At 38.2% G+C, this 20517-nt stretch overlaps 1 protein-coding gene across 2 annotated transcripts in view; it reads right to left on the bottom strand.

Annotated features, from left to right (window-relative positions):
* The window catches only part of creb3l1 (cAMP responsive element binding protein 3-like 1), a 56513-nt gene extending 39427 nt beyond the window's left edge, over nt 1-17086 (bottom strand). The window contains exon 1 of one of the 2 annotated variants that reach the window (XM_007244920.3): nt 16691-17086. In XM_007244920.3, coding sequence (XP_007244982.3) covers nt 16691-16792 — 102 coding nt within the window. In that variant the 5' untranslated portion in view covers nt 16793-17086. The remainder of the gene's footprint in view (nt 1-16690) is intronic. The other variant, XM_007244919.4, reaches the window with a different exon arrangement.
* Between the last annotated feature and the right edge of the window lie 3431 nt (nt 17087-20517).

Raw genomic sequence — 20517 nt, 5'->3', positions numbered from 1 at the left:
CGCACAAGCTCCTGTCCTACTTTCCGCCAGAGCAGGCTTTGTTGGGTCACGCCTCCGACATGTGCTGAGGCTCCAGCCAATCACAGCGCGGGATTCAAACCAGACGGCCGTTAGTGTAGTTTTTTGGGTATAGGAGTGCAGGGCTCGCGCGGAGAAGCGAAAATATGGAAAAGATGGATACAGGGTGAGAAAAGAAGCCTGACATGATGAATATACACACACACACTCACACAGAAGAGCTGATAACAGCGGGAAACCCGAGCGGAGGAAGGGGAGGCGGCCAGGAGACGGCTGAGTTAATAAGCAGGGTCTGCAAATGTCCAGCCTCTGCTGGTGCTGGAGGAGGAACAGCTCTGAGTAGTTAAATATCCTCAGACTCACACACTAGTGGAAACACCGAGGAGAACAGGAGGGTAAAACCCTTAATAAGCCAAAGCAGGGTGAAGAAATAAGCCTTAGGGGATGTTTAGCTAGATTAGGTGCCAGGTGTTTAGAGGAGAAATACAGACTGAATCAAAGTTTACATAAAGTAGGCTGTGGCTATTTACTGGTGCCAATCGCATTTTTTGCCCCTAAGTCGAAATTATTTGATTTTGAGTATGATGCCGAAAAGAAAGAAAAAAAACACATCCTAGTTGTCCCTTTTTTTTTATCTACCGTAATTTTCAGACTAAAGCCCTATCCAGACGGCATTAGTTTCTCAGGGGGACGACTGTGAAAATATTTCACACTTCTTCTCAGTGATAAAACTCATTGCATCCGGACTGCAATTGAAAAGGATCAGTGAGTTTTTTTTGGCTTTCTCGACCACGTGACATCGCGATCAGTAGCTCCTCCATTTCCGTTCGCTTTTGTGTTTTTGAGAATCTCCATGGAAAAGCGCACCTAGTAAGGATGCATACTTAAAGTGAACAAGGGTTTTTTTTTTCTTACCGCAATGGGAGGCGCCTAAATTAACAAAACAGTAATTCTTAAAAAATAAAATAAAATCTCTTAATGTCAAATGAGTACTGGTTATTAATCCACACTGATGTATCTTCTGAAAACTGTTTATTTGGGTAAGTAAAGCACTTCTGTTTATTTACAGTAAGCTTAGAATTCCAATATTTTGTACAAGGGTGAGCGCTAGCTGGGGTAAGCAAGTATCCCAGGATGCTATCAGCTAGCGGGTCGTCCTATGTATCTTGTTTTAACGTGCAGACTACAGTCTGATATACTTGCCTTTGAACGGCAAAAAAGCTAAAAAAAAAAAAAAAAAAGTAATGTAAGGAAAATATTTCATTAAAGACATAAGCTTAGTCCATACCCCAAGGTCCTATAGTGCAGTACCCCAAAACCCCCCTTCCCATTTCCCCCCCCCCTAAAAGCCATAATAACTAAAATGTTATATTGTAATATTAAGGTGAAATATATGGGATGCACTGGGCTACCTGTTTGCCTGTATGCTCATTGAAAATGAATGCATTTTAGGGTGTAAGGATGCAATATGTTTATACTTCTCATCCATCCACAATCAAATTCACTCAAATTATCTGAGTTTTTATTATAGGTTTTTTGTTTGGAACAATATGAAGTTGGAATGAAAACAAGCCTAAATGAAACATGATTAACCAGTCTACTTTTAAAATGTAAGTAGTAGAAAGTACAGATAACTGTGTGAAAATGTAAGAAATAGAAGTAAAAAGTCGGCTGAACAAAATTACTTTAAAAAAGTGTATACATAACCACAATTTCTACTTAAGTAAGGTAACAGAGTATTTGTACTTAATTACTTGACACCTCTGAAGGAAAGTAATTTCTATTAGACAAACAGAAGAGGAGAGGAGAGTTTAAAGAAACCGTTAATAAGCTTAAGCTGGGTATGTTTAGATAAGGTGCCAGGTTCTACAGTGTGTGTAGAGAATGAATATGGTGTAAATAATACTGTAAGTTTCTGTTATTAATAAGTTCTGCTATTTAGGCTACTTTTTCCCCACACACAAGCTTATATTCTCATCATCAAAAGGGTTTCCAGTCAGCCAGAGTTTAGCTGGGTGTCTATGACCTAAAATTCAGACACATTCTTTCCTTTGTGGGAATGCTAGCTAGCTAACAGAATGTGTGACTGTCTCTCTCTTTCTCTCTCTCTCTTCTATTCTCTCTATCTCTTCCTCCACAATCTTCATTCCAGACCTGCACATCTGTGCTTTTAAAGGCAGTCCACATTCTGAGAGTCATATTACTGTTGGCACGGCTGCAAGACCAGCTGAGGGAGAGCAGACCAGCTGAGGGAAATCAGTCTCGCTGTCAGGGCTCCAGTTCACCGAGGGCGATACTGATCATTATGGAGGCACGCTCATTAAGATTAATGCCGTATTAGCAATGAGGCAGATACACTCCGAGGGGGAGTCAACAGGTGAGTGCAGGTCTGTGCACTGAATCAGCCTTTCCTACTCAGCGCTAGTTAGTGCTGGCCATTCATTCTGGATAAAATCCTGGCTCTCCCTTCTGAACTGCTGCTGTACCTCCTAGTCTCTCTCCCTCTCACTCACTTACTCACTCACACACTCCCTCTCCTCCTCCTCCTCCTGCTTCTCTTGCTCTGCTGCTGGTTTTCTAATTCCAACTCCAGGTCTTTCTTTAGTTCTGCAGTCAGCCACAGAGCAGGAGAACCACAACCACAGCAGACAGTTAGGCAGCGAAACAGTTAGGCAGACGGTGTCATGGCTTGCTGATGCCCTTCCCCCCAGCAACCACTGAGGCCTACCAGAGTCCTACAGCTTCTTATAGAAAAAAGTGACACAGTGAACCAAATGTGGGCAATATAGTACAAAAAAACAATAGAACACAGTGTTCTAAGGCATGTTAAATTTTTTTATTATTTTATATCAAAAAGATAAACACAAACAAACAATTACATAATCAATAATTAAATAAATCGTTTTTTTAATATGAATAAAAGTAGACAACTCTGCTGCTTGTTAATATGTATTTACTATTTATTGTTGTTAAAGGATGCAGACGAGATTGGAATCGGTCCATTTACACTTCATATAAGCAGTTGAAACAATTTAATTATTTTTATTGTCAGATCTGTGTCTATATAAATCTTTTGTTTGTACATGTTGCTTGTCAGTGTTGTAGATGTGCTAGCAGTACGTACAATGTTATAGATTTTGAACAGCGTGATGTGATGTAATTTACCACAGTCATGATAACATGTTGCTTTAGTCCACCAGATTTCATGGCGGTAAGAAAGAATTCAACGTAATTTCAGACAGACATTAGAACCTCCCACATCTCCTACCAGCTACTGTTTCACTGTTTGAGGTTGGAAGGGAGTGAGGGGGTGATGATGCCTGAAATCTCAATGCCAGATGTTCTCCCCCCTTCACTCTCTCTATCTTTCTGTTGTGGTTGTGAGCAAAATTCTATAGGTTTAAAGCAGAATACAAATTAAAAAAATAGTTTTCTTCTAGCTGTTTGTAAATGGAGCATCACATTAAATTATATACTGTAAGTAATATGAATATTATTAGCATTTACTTTTAAGCAATTCTTGCTGGTATGCATGGGAAACAGGGATTTGTATGTGTATAACCTCGAGGAAAACTGCAGACACGCTTCTGCAAACAATGGCACCTGCCTACTATGTTTACTCACGGGTTGAGAGCCACACAGTGCTTGAAAAGACAGCTGTGAAGAGGGCGAGTTGCTAGGGGTATGCCAAATCCGATCCAATCTGCAAGTTTGGACTTGAAGCAAATCCAGGCATATTTGAACTGATCAGTATCAGATAAATTAAGCATGGTGCACTTAGTGCTGGCCCTTAGTTTATAGGTATAAATAGAAATAACCTGCAGCAGTTAGGCAAGTTAATTTTTTTTAAGTTTGACACATTTAGCAACGACACTGTGCATTTAAAGCTGAGAAACCAAAGGACTGTAAACCAACAAGACCAGAATTACAGCAAAGTGAGAGTCTGGGCAGTATATCATACATATGTATGTGCTACGCAGGCTTCCCTCTGTGTTCCTTTGAGATTTAATTGCAAAAAAAGAGAATGTGCATGGGTCATTTGTGTGGAAATGGTTTGGTTTCTGGAGGGAAGACACTCAGCACTCAGAATGCAGTCTTAATATAGCAATTAAAGAAGCTACATGAGGCTTTATTTTACCATCTGAACCAGCGTGATCCAGTGTAGTTAGCAGTGTCAGTGCAATATCATAAGAGAGCATGAATATTGTCTTATATTTAAAAGTGTCTATATATACATGGAAAAAAAACATAGTTTCACAGTTAGATATCTACTAATAAATAAAAAATTAATAATGTCATATATAACTGCAAAATATCTGCATTCTTGATGTTTACGCTAAATATTTACATGTCAATATTATATTTCAGGTTAAGGTTTTCATCCTATTGTATTGTACATCACTATTTCACTATTAAGTGTATTGAGATGTGTTTTTTAGTCCAGCCATAGTTTGCATGTGCTTCATTCTAAATGAATTATATCAGGATTAGAATTTTAAAAACATTATCTGGACATCCATAGTCAACATAAATTGGGATTCTGATAGACTTGCCAAGATGCTGCTCCAGCTGTGATTTCTGATAGGCTCTCAGAGACGGCAGTGAGGCCATGGAGGAGTCTAACAGGCTCTCCAGTGCAGCACTGTGAGCAGAGGGGAGCTGATTTCAGTCCAACTGACAGAGGAAACTGTCTGTTTCTGTGTTAATTCTGCATATTATGACAGCAAGAGCTCCAGATCACTGAAGTGTCCATAATTGCTTTTACAAAGCGCAGCACAGTGCGATGGCTTCAGCAATTAGAAAAGTAAAAGCTACTTAGTGTATTCCCAGAGCTAAACACGTAATTGAGCAGATGGAATGTTGTTTAACTGAATTAAAAGTTCAACAAATCTTCATTCTCACAGGACCAATACACTGTAATCCTGCACCATCCTACCACTGTGCTCCAGTTGCAACTTTCCCCCAAACTCTCTGGCGGAGAGTCCCTGAATCGAAGGGATGTGGGTCTGTGTGTGCAAGCGTATCTGATTTAAACAGATTGGCCCTGCTAATCCCTGCACTATCAATAAGTCACAGAATTGAACTACCACTACCACTAGAGCTTAGCAGTGATAGGAGTCGATTGTAAGAAGTGGCTTCACACAGCATTATTTTTCATACCATTAATCAGGACAAAGTTTCTTTTAAACTGAAAGTTGTTGAGTTGTTCTCCTGAGATGGGAGAGGATAAAATGTCCTAATTAATGGTATCAGGGCCCGGCACAACCCTCCCTGTAACCTGCAACCAAATGTAATAAATATATTAATTCTAAAAACTGGTAGGTTTATTGGCTTATTAGAATATTTCAAAAATGTACAAGATTTACAAAACTATATGCTCAAAAACACAGAATTTTACACTGCAATTTATTTATTTTAACCTGCATTAAAATGACTGTTCTACATGCTCTGTGCAATTACACAATCTCACCAGAGAGGTCTCTGAACTACAGGGCTATAACAAAAGGCTTCCCTGGGGGAAGGCAGCGGTGTTACCCTCTACAGCGGTAACAGAGGTTAGTTATATTAACATTTCATTTAGTCAGCCGTGACTTTCAAATAAATATAATTCAACAGTATTAATTGTGAGTTTTTACACCAAACAAGATGAATTAGAAAATAACTGATCCTTGACGTTAATTTTTTTAACGCTTTTTATAATGGTCACTTGTTTTAAAAACATGCGAGGGTATAAAACTGCCCATTCTTCATTAAAAGATCCACTTTTCTATTTTTGGAGAACATTTTGCTGTATTCCATTTGACCTAAAATATTTTATTTTCTGAGTTCCAAGTAAGAAATTTCAACTGGAAGGGAACGTCTACACAAGTCCGATTTCCTACTTTGTAAGTCAGTAGAGCCTCACTAATCCAGAATTCACAATCAAAGATGGCGTCACTAGGCCTGTCACAATAATTGCAATATCGATTTATCGTACAATAAATGAACATGATCTCAAGAATTTTTGATAATCGTGATATCGTCTATTGTGTTTATTTGTATATTTGTTCACATATATAACAGTGAACAGTATTTCAGCTCCAGTCTTGCTTCAATAACTGTGACTCCATAATCACAGTGTGGACTAAAGTAGGTGAAGAGTTAAGTATATAATTCCCAAACTAATTATAATAAATGATTATTTAAATTTTTGCTGTCGTTGCTGTCTATTCTCTTATCATTATGTCAGTGGCATTTAATAGTCTTAATATTACAAAAATATTGTGTATCGCAATCATTTCTGGCACAATATGTCGTCCACAAAATATTCTTATCATGACGGGCCTAGGCGTCACCGCACATCCACAGTAGTTAAAGCAGTAGTATCATATATTATATACCTTAGTATTATTAGCACTTCTGTCTACAGGTGTCATTAAATCACTTGTACACACAATTCTGTCCAACTGTCCTATGTGCAAAATACTGCATGTGTTGTAATCAGTTGGTAAAGCTAATAATGCTACCCTGGAAAAGGTTAAACAATCAACCATTTAACAATAATAAATGGTTGTCAAACAAACTGTTGTAAACTCTTTCCAGGTCCGGGTCTGGAAATAACAGTGTCTCGCTCAGCATTTATTACACAATTTTTTAATGACCTCTGCACCACAGTATAGGCATTATGTTTTGGTTGCTATGTGATTGCTAATGTGCTAATGCTTCATTAAACAGATAAAACTGAATAACCTGAATAGATGTCCATTACTACGATGCCTTAAAAATGTGATTCATTGTAAACCAGTGTACCATGATCAGAGGTGGGTTATAACTGGTTTCATTCACCCGGGTGCATTTATTTAAGTATGTAATAGTAATACTGAAATATTAATATTTACATGTACTAAAGTGTGATAGTGAGGTAAGGTGCTTTTTTTAATCAATTTCTGTTAAATAACAACAGCATTCTGTTAGTAACAACAATGGTTTCCCAAAAACAAAACAGTGCTCTACAACTGCTCTAATTCAATGGCTATGCCAGGCATTTTTCCTGTCATGAAGTACCTTTACTTCGTCTATATTTCTAAACTGGAAAATCAGATGCTGCCATGATGCCTTAAGAATGTGCTACACTGATTAACAGTATCTCTAATGCCATCCCTATTTACAGCACACTAACGTGTCTGAGCTAGCCATATCTTTGTGACCTTCAGCTCCTTCAGACAGGGCCTCGGGGGCAGGAGGAGTCAGGACAGAACGCTGATTTCTCCTCTTTAACTCCAAGCAGCTGCAGATATTAGGGAGGAATGAATAAAGAAAGGCTTGGTCCAGGGGGGGTAAATGACTGTATCTGTCCAAACGAGCTAAAGGCATGTGAAGCTTCTTTATCAGCATCCAAATCTACCTGCGAGCATTGCAGCCACCACCACCCCGCACCAACCCTAAAAAAGCCATTAGGAGGATGTGTTACATAACCCAGCACTGAAATAGCAGACTACAAAAGAGGATGACGGAGATTTCAGCCATATCAATTCAGCAATCACTCTGAAGTAGGAGGGGAGGAAAGTCTGGAAAGTTTCTATTCAGAGTTAATTATTTGTGTCAAAGCACTTTGACACAACGCTTCAACTCTCACATCATTTAGCAAAATCTGGATCTGTCTAAAAGAGTAAAAGTAAATTGCGCAGGTGCACACAGCTTTTCTGCAGGTGCAAAAACAGTCACTGGATCATTTTACTGGCCGGGCAATGACTTCAGCATGTGCTTGCTTATAATCGATTTCACAAATGCCTTCAGAACTATGCGAAACATCCACAGATTCAAAAAGCCCAACGGCATGAAGTGAAAGGAATGAAGGGTCAAGCGCAAGTGTAAAGAGTTTTTAAAACTAGAATTAACACACACCCAATCATGACGTAGCCAAACTTGCTGATTTATTTTGAAGGTGTGTGTATAGTACAGCATGTGTGTGTGTGTGTGTGTGTGAGCGGGTGGGTGGTAACTCTTTGCACCTTTATTGTTGTCACTGATGTGGTGGAGCACGAACAGCAGGCCAGGAGGACGGCGGTAGTATGCATATTTAACCTTTCAAGAGTAAAATCCACAGCAACGTCATGGAAGAGTTGTGGAGGGGACAGAACTGACGCCAGCACTGATGTCACATCACTGCTTCTATTAACGGCAGGGCAGACTGCTTGGTGTGCGGCTGTTTATTACAAGCAAATCACAAGCATTCCCTTTCAACTGACAGAGGAAGTCTATAGATTAGCTATTATACTTACCTCAGTGCCTACATAGAGCTAACGGGAGGCATAAATCAATCCTACACAGAGCCAGTGAATAAATAAAGTGGCAATAAATCAGATGTGACAAAAGGTGACTGATTTTTTTTGTCACATAAGTTAAAATTTGTTGGAATAAAACAAACTACAGAGAAAAGGGACATTCTTAATCTAGGGCCCGGTTTCCAGGACTAGGCCTAATCCCTGTCTGAGAAAACTATGTGCGGGCCTATGTGTGTTAAAATATAAATTAATTAATTAATTAATTTAAATCAATCTTGATGTATTGGTCTGTTTTTTATTACTGTTACCTGTTATAACGATATAAAATAAGTAAGCTGTGCACTCATTCTCTGGCCCAAATAATAAGTGTGGTGTCTTTATACAGTGTTTTAGTTTCTTAAATTTACTTACTTAGGCATATTTGATTGCAGACGGTATAAAGCAAAGATATTTCATGTTTTGTCTGCTCAACTTTTAATATTTTATTTCTTAATATACAAAAACATGGTTATAAAGAAAGATGCAATACTCACACTATACCAGAGATATATGACATTCATTATTTTAAAAACATTTTATTTCAGACAATATTTTTTAGGAAGGTGATTTGTATAAAAGCAGTATTCATAAAAGTTATTAAGAAGCAGAAACTGGAACAGGATCTCCAGTTTTTTAACAAATATGTGAGAATAGACGAAAAGGATGTGTAAATTTCTCTCTGTACAGCATATAACATTAAATGATTCAAAGAATCGTTAACTTTTAACCAAGTGGAAACTTGCATTATGGACGAATTAATGGATTTATATTAACAAATGATTAATATCAAAAAGTTGACCAGACAAAAAAAAATAAACAACACAATTTGCGGTTGTGTATTCAGAGTATATTAAAAAAGAAATCCAATTTTATGATACAAATTAATCTACTGCCTGAGTGTTTGCTTTCCCTTTTCTCCTACTGAACTCTATGTGTACCTATGTGTACTTCTCTATAAATGTGGCTTGTTTTTTTTTCCCTTTACTGATGGCTTATCCATGCTGGAGTACCTGAACTGTATCAGACTGATACAGACATTCATGTCAAATCCAGCCTCACAGAGGGAGAATGAATGGATAAACTGGGGCTGTGCTGCAAAATGTGACAGAATTCATTGTGGTAAATTCTGCCTCAGACTAATACTCCCACACCCCCTAAAATCATTTTCTGTGTGTGTGTATTTTGGAAATGATCTAACTATTCTAGAGCTCTCACTTTCTCTCAGAATCAGTCTGAAGTAAAAGAATGCACTCCTCCTTCCTCTCCACACCCCCTTTCTCTGTCCATCCAGACAATCCTCTCTCTGCCTCCATTCCTTTCCCCTCATCCTTATCCGTGTCACTCCCTAAAGCAGCCCTGATACTACAGACTCTCACTATTGATCCAAGCCCAGCATTCTCTATCTAATCCTTTAATGGTTTATCTGACAGATCTGCTAAATCCAGTCATTAAGGAAGTTCTCTGTAACTGACTGATTAGCTCTTTTTGTTCTTGTTTTTTTCTTTTCAGGTAGAGTAACAATTGGTATCTCTTGGCCTGTTATACTTGTGGGTTGAGATTTTTTTGCCCTCAATTAAAAATCCAGGGCAACCCCAGAGCTAAGCCATTTACTTAAAATATAAAAAATAAAGCTGAAATATAAGGTATCTTAAAGCAGTGCCACTGGTTCACATACTAAACCATTTAGTGAATAATTTTATAGAGTTATAGAGTCACAGAGAATGAGAGGAAGGATCTTTATATAGTCTAAAGAAGCTTTTAATTTAAAGTTAATGTTCTATAATAGCTCTGTGTTCATAAATGATGTTATAGAATATGATCATTTATTAAGCAGTTGTATGAAATTGTCTATTTAGTCAACTGAATAGTAACTTTTAATGATTTTAATATGGTTTAGCTTTCTTTTAACTTTTCTTAACTTTTCTTGTCTATAAACTATATTCTACTGTATGTATTGTATTGGCTACATACATTAACTTTGTTCACACCTGGTCACTTAATGTAAATGAGTGTCTGGATTAAATCCTGATCCTGATGTATCCTATTTTGGCCCAATACTGTATGTTTACACTTGATCTCTACTGTTTGGGACAAAACAAACAAATGTAATTGTTGCACAGCAATTATTAGTGGTGTTTAGTTTGTAATTGGAGGAGTTTGGGTTGTCCGATGTGTCTTGGAGAGATTGAGATTCACACTGCTATAACATGTGGCTCCCATTCACCTCAGACCACCTCCTGAAGTGTTTTGGGTGGGTTCACATTTGCATTTATATGGCTTGGCCTTTTTTCCCAGATCCTGATACTTAGAATTCTGATACTTAAGACACATTAAATGACATTAAGTGTAAATGTGGTCTTAGTTAACAAGCTACATTCATTCAGAATTCAGAATCTTAAGAGCTTATTTTTTGCTTTGCTGTCAGTATAAGTGTGTGATCTATTTAAATGTTCATATTTGCCTATTTAAATATTCAAATAAAAGAAATCTAATTCCCAAACTAAAAGTGTGATTCACACAGATATTTCATATTGTCATAACTAGCGTTAAAATTAACACAAAACCAAAAGAACTGTTTGAAGACTACAGATAGCCCATAGTCTTGGGATGCATGTGCCTTTAAAATAATGGCTTAAAACAAGATGTCTTAAAATTGACGAAGTAAAACGGCCGTCATACCACAAGCCCTGCCCTTCAATAACACATAGCAAGGCCTGTCCTAGAACATCAGGAACACGCCTAATGATGCTGCAGTACAGCCCAGGACAGGTGAGACAGGCCCAACCTGTATATGCCATTCATTCTACAGTATTTAGCAGAAGGATTTAAACCTGCTTTTCAAAATATAATCATTATCTAGCATCAGCAGAACAAAAAGAGATGATGTGCTTCATTTAAATGAACTCTATTGTAGCATTAAGGAGTACAACAACTGTTAAATCCACTGTGTGAGTTCACTGTTCTACATCAGTATGGTTGGGGGAGCAAGACCTTTACTTTTACAATATTAAATTAATACACTAACATGGGACTTTTACTATGGGAATACGTATTGTGTCCCATGACTTTTGCCATGAACACTGCTCTGACCTGTGGAATGTGCATGTGGGGCCTTCTGCATTAAATGTGAATGTGATTTCTGCCTTTTTATCTGTTTGTATGGACAATTCTAGCCGGATACTGCCAGTCATGATCATAACCACCCACTACGCTATCCAGTGTGTATGGTAAAGCCAAGGCCTGTCATGATGATCTATTGTATTGTTTTTGAATATATTGTACCAGAAATTAAGGTTATTATTTTAAGACCATTGATATAATACTGATATGATAAAAATACTGTAGAAAATTAAGAAACGGTAAAATATACATAAAATATATATTTAAAAAAGTAAGCACAATGGGTAATATTAGGGTCAGCAAAATAAATTAGCCTTTTCAACAAATAACCATATCTCAAACAGTTACTCAACTAGATATTGTTTTTTTTTCTTTTTACATTAAAAAAACACTACAATTAGACATTCAAGAATGCAATATAATAAGTTAATTGCAAACAAATAAACTGATTTCTGCCCGAAGGGTTTCTGATTTTGCTATTTATAGGTTTATGTTTGAGTAAAATGAATTTCTCCTAAATTCCAAATAAAAAATTTGTAATTTAGAACATTTGTTTGCAGAAAATTAGAAATGGCTGAAATAACAAAAAAGATGCAGAGCTTTCAGACCTCAAATAATGCAAAGAAAACAAGTTCATATTCATAAAGGTTTAGGAGTTCAGAAATCAATATTTGGTAAAATAACCCTGGTTTTAAATCACAGTTTTCATGAATCTTGGCATTTTCTCCTCCACCAGTCTTACAAACTACTTTTGGGTAACTTCCTCTTCATCCATCTTCCTCTTGAATATACTCCAAAGGTTTTCAATTTGGTAAAATCAAAGAAACCTTTTAAGTGGTCTCTTATTTTTTTTTCCAGCGCTGTATATCCTTATTGGTTCCAAGGCCTCCATTATTGAGGCTATGTCTGTGTCAAGAGTTTATTTGCAAAAACAGATAACAGTAATCTTTCAATGATGGCACAGTCTGTTTTTGCAAACTAACTCTTCATAAAGTTGATAATGTAATTATTAAGACAGGACTTTTAAAATCTCCTATGATGTATTACCAGTACACATATGAAACTGTGGAGTGTGAATTCCATGCCATCCATCTGGCACCCACTGTCAGGCCTTGCCATGAGCATGCTGGCAACTTATAACTTAAGATAACAACAAAAACACCTCGTAACTTATACAGGTGTGGTTGTCCCCAAGCCATCTCCCTTAGGTAATATTTTGTAATCACTTTACAAACTGCTACAATCTTGTAACAGTTGGTGTGTCAGAGTATATGAGTGGGGTTATTTTAAAACATGCTGTTTTTTTTACATCCTGCCGTCTCAAACATCTCCATATCAAACTCTCGAGCACTCTATTTAAAAAGTATGGAGAAGACAGAAAGACAGACAGACAGACATCTGTACTCAGGGTACTGGATGTGTGCTATGATTCATTCCCTCCTACCCTCAGTTTATTTGTCTAGTCTGCGAGGGAGCTGCATTATAAACTGAAGGGTAGGAGTGAATGGCAGGAGTAAAGCCCTCCACCTAATAAATAACACATTAGGCCCAAAAGGATAATAAGGCCCGGTAAACTGTAGACAACAGCTCTGCTGAGTTCAACGCAGTCCTGTGGGATCTCATGCACAGTAGGCTATGACTTCCATCCATAAACACAAGCCATGCAATTACTCTAAACTCAGGATCTGCACACACACACAGACACACACAACCACAGTGTGGAGAAATTCCGGGTTATAAATAAATCTTCGAAATGACCCACCTACACTTATACCCCATAATGGCAGAGTAAAACAAATGCAGTCTATTATATGTCCTGGAGGGTGTGGGGTATGTGTGTGGGGTGTGTGACTGTGTGTGTATATGTGTGTTTGTGTGGAATGGGGTTACCGAGAGCCGCTTCCTCCCTGAGGGAACAAAGTCAGTCATTCATTGAACCTGTCAGGGCAAGAATCTCACACACTCGCTTGAATATGGGCTGCTATTCTCTCTCTCTCTTTCTCTCTCTTTCTCTCTTCCTTTCTTCCATTCTCTCTCTATTTATCTCATGTCCCTGTCTCCCTCTCTCTCTCCCTTCCTTTTCCTCTGTATCACAGCACTGCATCTTTAAAGGGCTCCAGTGCTCAGCTGCTGCTAAGCACCAGGCAACTAGAGCGAACCCTAGACACACACACTCACACACATCCAGGTAAACCACTTAGAAAACATCCACAACTTCTACACACTACACAACCTCTCTCTTCCACAGCACTGCAAATCTAGTGCACAAGTGTAGCACACTCATTTCCTCCTTCCCGTTTATTTGGCTTTCAACTAAATTCCACCTGAAACCTGGAAGGATCTAATCAGAGTCTCAGAACCCAACCATCAAATGAAATTGCCTCGCTAAAATAAAGCTCGAGTTAGTAGCCTAAACAAAGCTTGTCTGGTCTCATCTGGCTCAGCTGCCTCAGCAATGTTTCCGTCTGCAGCGCGAGGCTGGAAGACCTTCTGGATGTGTCTCAGGCCTGCATATGAGTTTTAGGTCTTTGCCACAGGAGAGACTGAGTCACGGTGCGAGTGGAGACACGGGGGGGCTCCTAATAGATCCCATGCAGATGGTATGGTGTCACTAAACTTCTCCATTGCTCATACTAACCCAGACTCCCCTGCACTGCTCCAGTTTCTAACATTCCAGACACCACAATAGCATCCAGCCTGGTCAATGATGGAGACCTTCTATACCCTCGAGATATAGAGAGAGATAAAGAAAGAGAAATAGATGATTTTGAAGAAGATGACACTCTTTTTTACTCAGGTTTAAAAAAAAAGTGCTTGTCAATGTATTGCTATGGTATCGGAGTCAATTGCTTAGGTGTAGTATAGTGTAGTATAGGTGGTGTTCAATGTAAAGGTGTTGCTCGCATGTTGCTTAGTAGTTGCTGAGGTGTTGCCATGGTATAGGAGTTAGCTTATCAGGGACTGCTACATTCTTGCTAATGTGGTGTTGTGGTATAGAGGCTGGTTGCTCAGGTGTTTCTAATTGGTTACCAATGTGCTGCTATGGTATAGAGGTGGGTTGCTTAGGAGTTGCTAAGTGGCTGCCAAGATGTTGTTACTGCAGCGGTTGCAATATGATTGCAAATGTGTTGCTAAGTGGTTGCTACGGTGTTGCTATTATATATTTGTTGGTTGGCAGTGGTTAAATACTAGGTGAACACTATGCATTGGTTGTTGTGCTGTAGCTTGAAATATGTGAACTGTAGAGAAGGTCACAAAAGGGGTGTGCATATTGTATTGTACGCAATAATATCACCAACATTTTTGAATTACGTGAACAATATTATACCCTAAAATATCATACTATATCACCCACCCTAATTATCACATCAGGGTACTACTTTTTTGCTGTTTTTAGCCAAAGAAAAATTCACACTGTTCTCATTTCCCATTATATATCTACTAGAGACAGATTCTATCTGTCCAATATCATTTATTTTACTTTAATCCTGGATATATGAAGATATTTGGAGTGCATTATTAGTATCATGACATTCTGGATTATTCTTCTGTTACAAATCTGATAAAATTCTTGTATTTTTTAATATCTCAGTTAGGGGTGTGCCCTATCATATTATATGCAATAGTAAAATTTAATTTTTATTTTGTTGCAGTAGTTTATTCTTGCAATATATATTTTTTAATCAGTGTTTTATCGCCATGAGTATCGTTATCGTTAAAATACCATAATATATAGTGAATGTTTTGGCCACGGCATGTTTGTGCAGATGCATATTTGGGAATTCTATTGCACTCATCCAAAAAACTTTTTGCAAGCACTTCTTTATATGAGATTTTTAAAACTAAAGGAGGACTAACAGCTCAAAAAAAAAAAAAACAGGGGAAATAATACTGAATCTAAAACATAGAAGATGTACCATTTTATCTTTGTTCTTTTTCATTTTAACTTACTTCTTAATACCTTAACATCTTGATTGTATAGTCTTTTCACATACAACAATGCTTTTACTTTGCAAAAGTAAAATAAATGATGAACATGAATGTGAATTCATGCATGAGTGTGATAAAGTCAAGTAAAGTAAAGTTTACTGTCTTTCACTTCTGTGGGGGGAGGGGGTTAGTTCCTGTGTTTATGGTATTGGTAAATAGCCTAAGTGTAGGGGGTTAGTATAGGAGCAGTTACCCAAACCAGGATTAAGCCTAGTCTTGGACTACACCGCAGTTTTAATGATTTTTCACTGAAAGGAAATTATAGGGCTTAATAACTTTATTGCAAATATAGCATATTCACTTAAAGCAATGCTTTCACATTGTAAAAGTAAAATAAATGATGAGCATAAATGGGAACTTATGCATGAGTGTGATATAAAGTCAAGTAAAGTAAAGTTCACTGTCTTTTACTTCTGACCCCCAACGCAGATGAGAGTAGCAACCTGCTGTCTGTCTGATTAAACAGAAAAAGAGAGCCTCATCATCAGCCGGATGCAAGAAGCAGGATGGGGGCGTATGATGTGGGCGTGTCAGAGGCAGACATGCCCAGCCCACGCCCCGCCCCCCTTTGCGCTCTTGCTTGCTTGTGCTCACACAGCTGAGCAAACTTCACAGCTGGAGAAAGTCTTGACTGTGTTTAGATTTCGTTAGCACAAAATTCGCCAGATAAACACAAGAATAAGCGCAAGTGTAAGGAGTGACGCAGGATATGTACACTGTGTGTGTGTGTGTGTGTTTGGGGGGGTTAGTTCCTGTGTTTATGGTATTGGTATTGGTACACAGACTTAATGTAGGGGGTTAGTTATCCAAACCAGGATTAAACCTAGTCTTGGATTACACAGCAGGTTGAATGATTTTTTTAAGATTTTTCACTGAAAGGAAAAAAAACATAGGGCTTTAAACTTTATTGGTAAACTGACTGTCACATAGGGTTTAATATAAATAAATCGAGACTAACGATTAGATGCACGCATACTTAGTTATATACTAAGTATATATAAACACATTGATACTGAAACTATTGCAAAGAAAAACAAACTGTCAGATTTAGCATGTAAATACCGGTTTCTTGTGAAACTGCAACTTTTTATCATGAACATACCGGTTTCACATAGTCACCAGCTGTTTCCCTCAGAGCACAAACACACCATCATAACCATCCAATTCACCATCAGTATATAGTCTGTTATATTAGCCTGCAGAAATGACAGGATAAACAGTGAAAGAAGAATTAATGAAAGTGAATTATCTCCACTCACCACATTGGTAAGGAAATCACTCTCATTCAGGTCCTCCAGGTCCAACAGGTTGGAATTGGGGAAAAGTTTGTCCGAGGCAAAACTGTCCAATATGGTGTCCATATTGGGGGTGAATGGACTCAATCTTCTGGAAAAATGTCAGATATCTCAAGTAGCAGCTCAGACAACAAAATCTAGGAGTGAAATGTGATCTGAAACTACAGCCGCAGCGTTTCTCTCTGTAGCCTCAGCCGCCTCTAAGCTAGTCTGACCTGTGCTGTCGCCTTCATCCGAGAGCCTGTGTGTGTGTGTATGAGTGTGTGTGAGTGTGTGTGTGACCGCAGCTGGCTGCTGGCTGCTTCTCTCACTCTGCAGAAATCGCGTTGACTTGGATTAAAGCTACACGCTCCTCAAGCTGCGTCTTCATTCATCAGCAGCTCGGAGGAGCGAGCGTGCTCTCATGAATATTCAAATACACCCCGCCCGCTAGGGCGCTCTAGCCACGCCCAATTAAAGAGCCATGAACACAAGTCCAGACCTTTATGATAAAAGCATGACATTTGATACAAGTATAGAAACAATTAGATATTGGACTTTTTTTAAATATTTTTTTCTCTAGAAGTCCTCTTAAGTTTATATGAACTCTAACTATGTATTTTCTAACTGTTTCCGTTGCTTCTGTGGTGGATCTATGTGTTTATTAACCTTTTTAGGGATGTCATTGTATATATATATATATATATATATATATATATATATATATATATATATATATATATATATATATATATATATATATATATATTTGCTGCTTCACCCCTGTTTAAACATATATATACATATATGTATAAACAGGGGTGAAGCAGCAAATTCTGGGTCCTGTACACTCTCAATGTCAGTGGGCCCCTATCCATGTCAGTACACAAGGAACGTGAACGAAAAAAAAAAAAATCAGGATTTTCATGGGCCCCTTTCCCTACTCAGGCCCTGGGTAGTCAGTTCCACTTTTCCCCCTTTTTTATTGATTTAATCATTTGAACTCAAAGATTATTATTATTAGTAGTAGTAGTAGTACTATTATTATTATCACTTGTTAATAACAAGGAACACATTTTGATGTACAAATGTTTATTGGTTTTGTTTTTTATAAAGTGTATATGTACACACCTATGCACACAAACACATTGAAATAGTTACTGAGGCCAAAAGATGTATGGTCATATCAGTAAATCACAGGTTAATGCAGTTCATTCATTGTTGCATTACTTCCTTTTGCACTCATTTCTTTTAATAATACAATACTGGGAGGAAAGAATGTTCATGATGTGCTCTGCACTGTTTAGTCGCCTAAAGCTGGTTTCTGGTTTCAGTTGCTTTAGTCTAGTAAACAAAAGTGAGAGGCTAATGTTCTACTGAGTATGAGTATCTGTGGTACTCACAAAGACACATTTTTGGGAAGCATCCCAGCCAATATGTTCATGTGAGGGTCAAATGGGTAAAATGTGGGCTATAGGTGCATTTCAGGTGGGTTTGTACTGTACATATGATGTTACAGGACCTTGATTTAATCCCACATGGGTCCCATCTAGGTCCTGTGTGTATTGTACAGCCCAGATAGGGCTGACGTTTAACTCCTCATGGTCCCATTTAGGGCTGCCACAAACGATTATTTTTATAGTCGACTAATCACCGATTATTTTTTATGATTAGTCGACTAATCGGATCATACGTTAATTGAATATAAAACACAGTTTATCGCAATAGAATGCAGCTGCTATTATACAACCAACATTAGATTTCAGCTATATGCTAACTAAAAATAAAAACAATTAAAATCATAGTTCATTAAACCTTTAATGAAATATGCAGCTTGTTGTAACAGACAATTATTTTACTGTTTAGCATAAAGTGTAAACAACTGTGTAAAATAAGGATAAGGCACTGGCATTTATGAAACATCTCAACCGTGAGGTTGTTTGAACTATTATGAAAAAAAAGTATATTAATAAAAAATGCCTCTCTGTCCAGATATTGTGTACATTACCGTACACAGGGCAGCGGTCTGCACAGATCTGATTGGCAGAGGAGAGCGTTTGGTGATTTTACACCACACATGACTGATCTGTGAGTTTACTGCACCGAAAAGCACTGAAAACAGAAGCCACTGTCAGAATGAAATCCTTCTCTGTAGTTTATCGGTTTGGGATGGCATTTGTGACAACGTCTGGGTCCGGATCCGGATCGCGGTCCGCCTATAAGTGACCTCTGTTTTAAAGCTATCAAGATGAGTAAGTTAAGTACTAAGTTAACGCTCTGTTTACGCTAATTTTAGCAGCTAAATAGCAATTTAGCTTCTTCGTCATTTAATCAGCCACAACATGCCTCCTTTTCAGGTGCTCGTGCATCGCGGTTGTGCTGCCGAGGAAGGCAAGTTCTTCATTGCAGATATTGCATTGCACGCGTTTCACTTTTATTTTCTTGGTGATCCCACACTTTTGAGTTCTGTAGCGGGGTAGCCATGAAACCAGAGCCTGTCTGTATAATGTCCTGAGATGTCGTCCACTACCTACCCCGGTTTCCACTACTGCGCATGTGCGTCCAGGACAGAAAGGCAGTCGCAGCAGTTTGGAGAGAAAAACAAAGAAAAAAAAAAACGACTAATCGACTATTAAATTAGTCGTCGACTATTTTAATAGTCGACATAATCGTGACTAGTCGACTAATCGTGGCAGCCCTAGTCCCATTACTGACATTCATCTGGGTCCCAGTTGGCCTATCAAACTTATTTCTTATGGGATTTATTTATTCTGGGATGATGATTGGCTTTAGCAATTGCGACGGTACCAACCATGCATCAGTTCCAATTCATATCCAGTCATATCCTAGATGGTGTCAACTTGCAGTAAAATTGTAAAATAATTTGGGTAATTACAAATCCTAATTTATACTGCCAGGTGGCATAATAAGTCTTGTAATCCATCCCTGCTTTGTTACGTAGTTATGTAACTCATGGATGCTGTTTTTTTTATTTAGGGATGATACTAGAAAGAGAGAGTGAGAGAAAAAAAGAGAGTAACAGTAGTAACTAAATAATAAAGGCACCAGTGTGTTTCCTCATATCACATATCTGCTCGCAGCTTCTACACTGAAACCATCGCGGAGCTGCTGTCCGACGCCTCTCTCAGGATGTTCCAATGATTCCTGATTCAGTCAGTGAAAGGATGACTCATCTCTCCATCCATTTATAGTGGTGGGCCAGGAATTTGATAAGCGTACTGAATCGGTTGATTCAGTACTCGCAATCAACCTCACAGCCCCTGCAATCAGGGCCTATTTCAGCCCCCCCAAGAGGTTAAAACCCTATTACGGTCGAATTGCACTACAGAACTGTAATAATGAGGAAATATGTCAGAGGATACCCGTTAAGAGAGGCGTTCCCATGCCCTATTGTGTGGGAAGTTATGTGAGCATTGGGCTAAGGTTGCAGTTAACACGGTTTTAAAAGCAGTAACAGGGTCACACCTGGATTGTACGTGTGTTAATACTGGTGTGTAACAGAACGCGGCCTGGGTCCCTGTAATCTGGGCCGTTAGAGAACAGGGCAGAAATGACCAGATGCCACAGCAGAAGTTTTTAGGATGTCTAGAAGAAGAAAGAATGTTGTTAGTAAACCTCAATTTCTTAATGTCATGGTGTTGGCTGATTGAACACATTAACAGTGTAGGCAGAGACCACAGGCGTCCCTCACTGGAGTGGTTTTAAAATTAATCCAGTTTTGCATTTACAGTGTAAACACAGCAGCAGCAGCAACAACAAACAATACTACTACTACTACTACTACTACTACT

Source organism: Astyanax mexicanus, chromosome 23 (assembly GCF_023375975.1).
Source record: "Astyanax mexicanus isolate ESR-SI-001 chromosome 23, AstMex3_surface, whole genome shotgun sequence".
Taxonomy (NCBI): domain Eukaryota; kingdom Metazoa; phylum Chordata; class Actinopteri; order Characiformes; family Acestrorhamphidae; genus Astyanax; species Astyanax mexicanus.
Note: the sequence above shows the minus strand (reverse complement) of the source record. Positions and strands in the feature narration are given on the sequence as shown.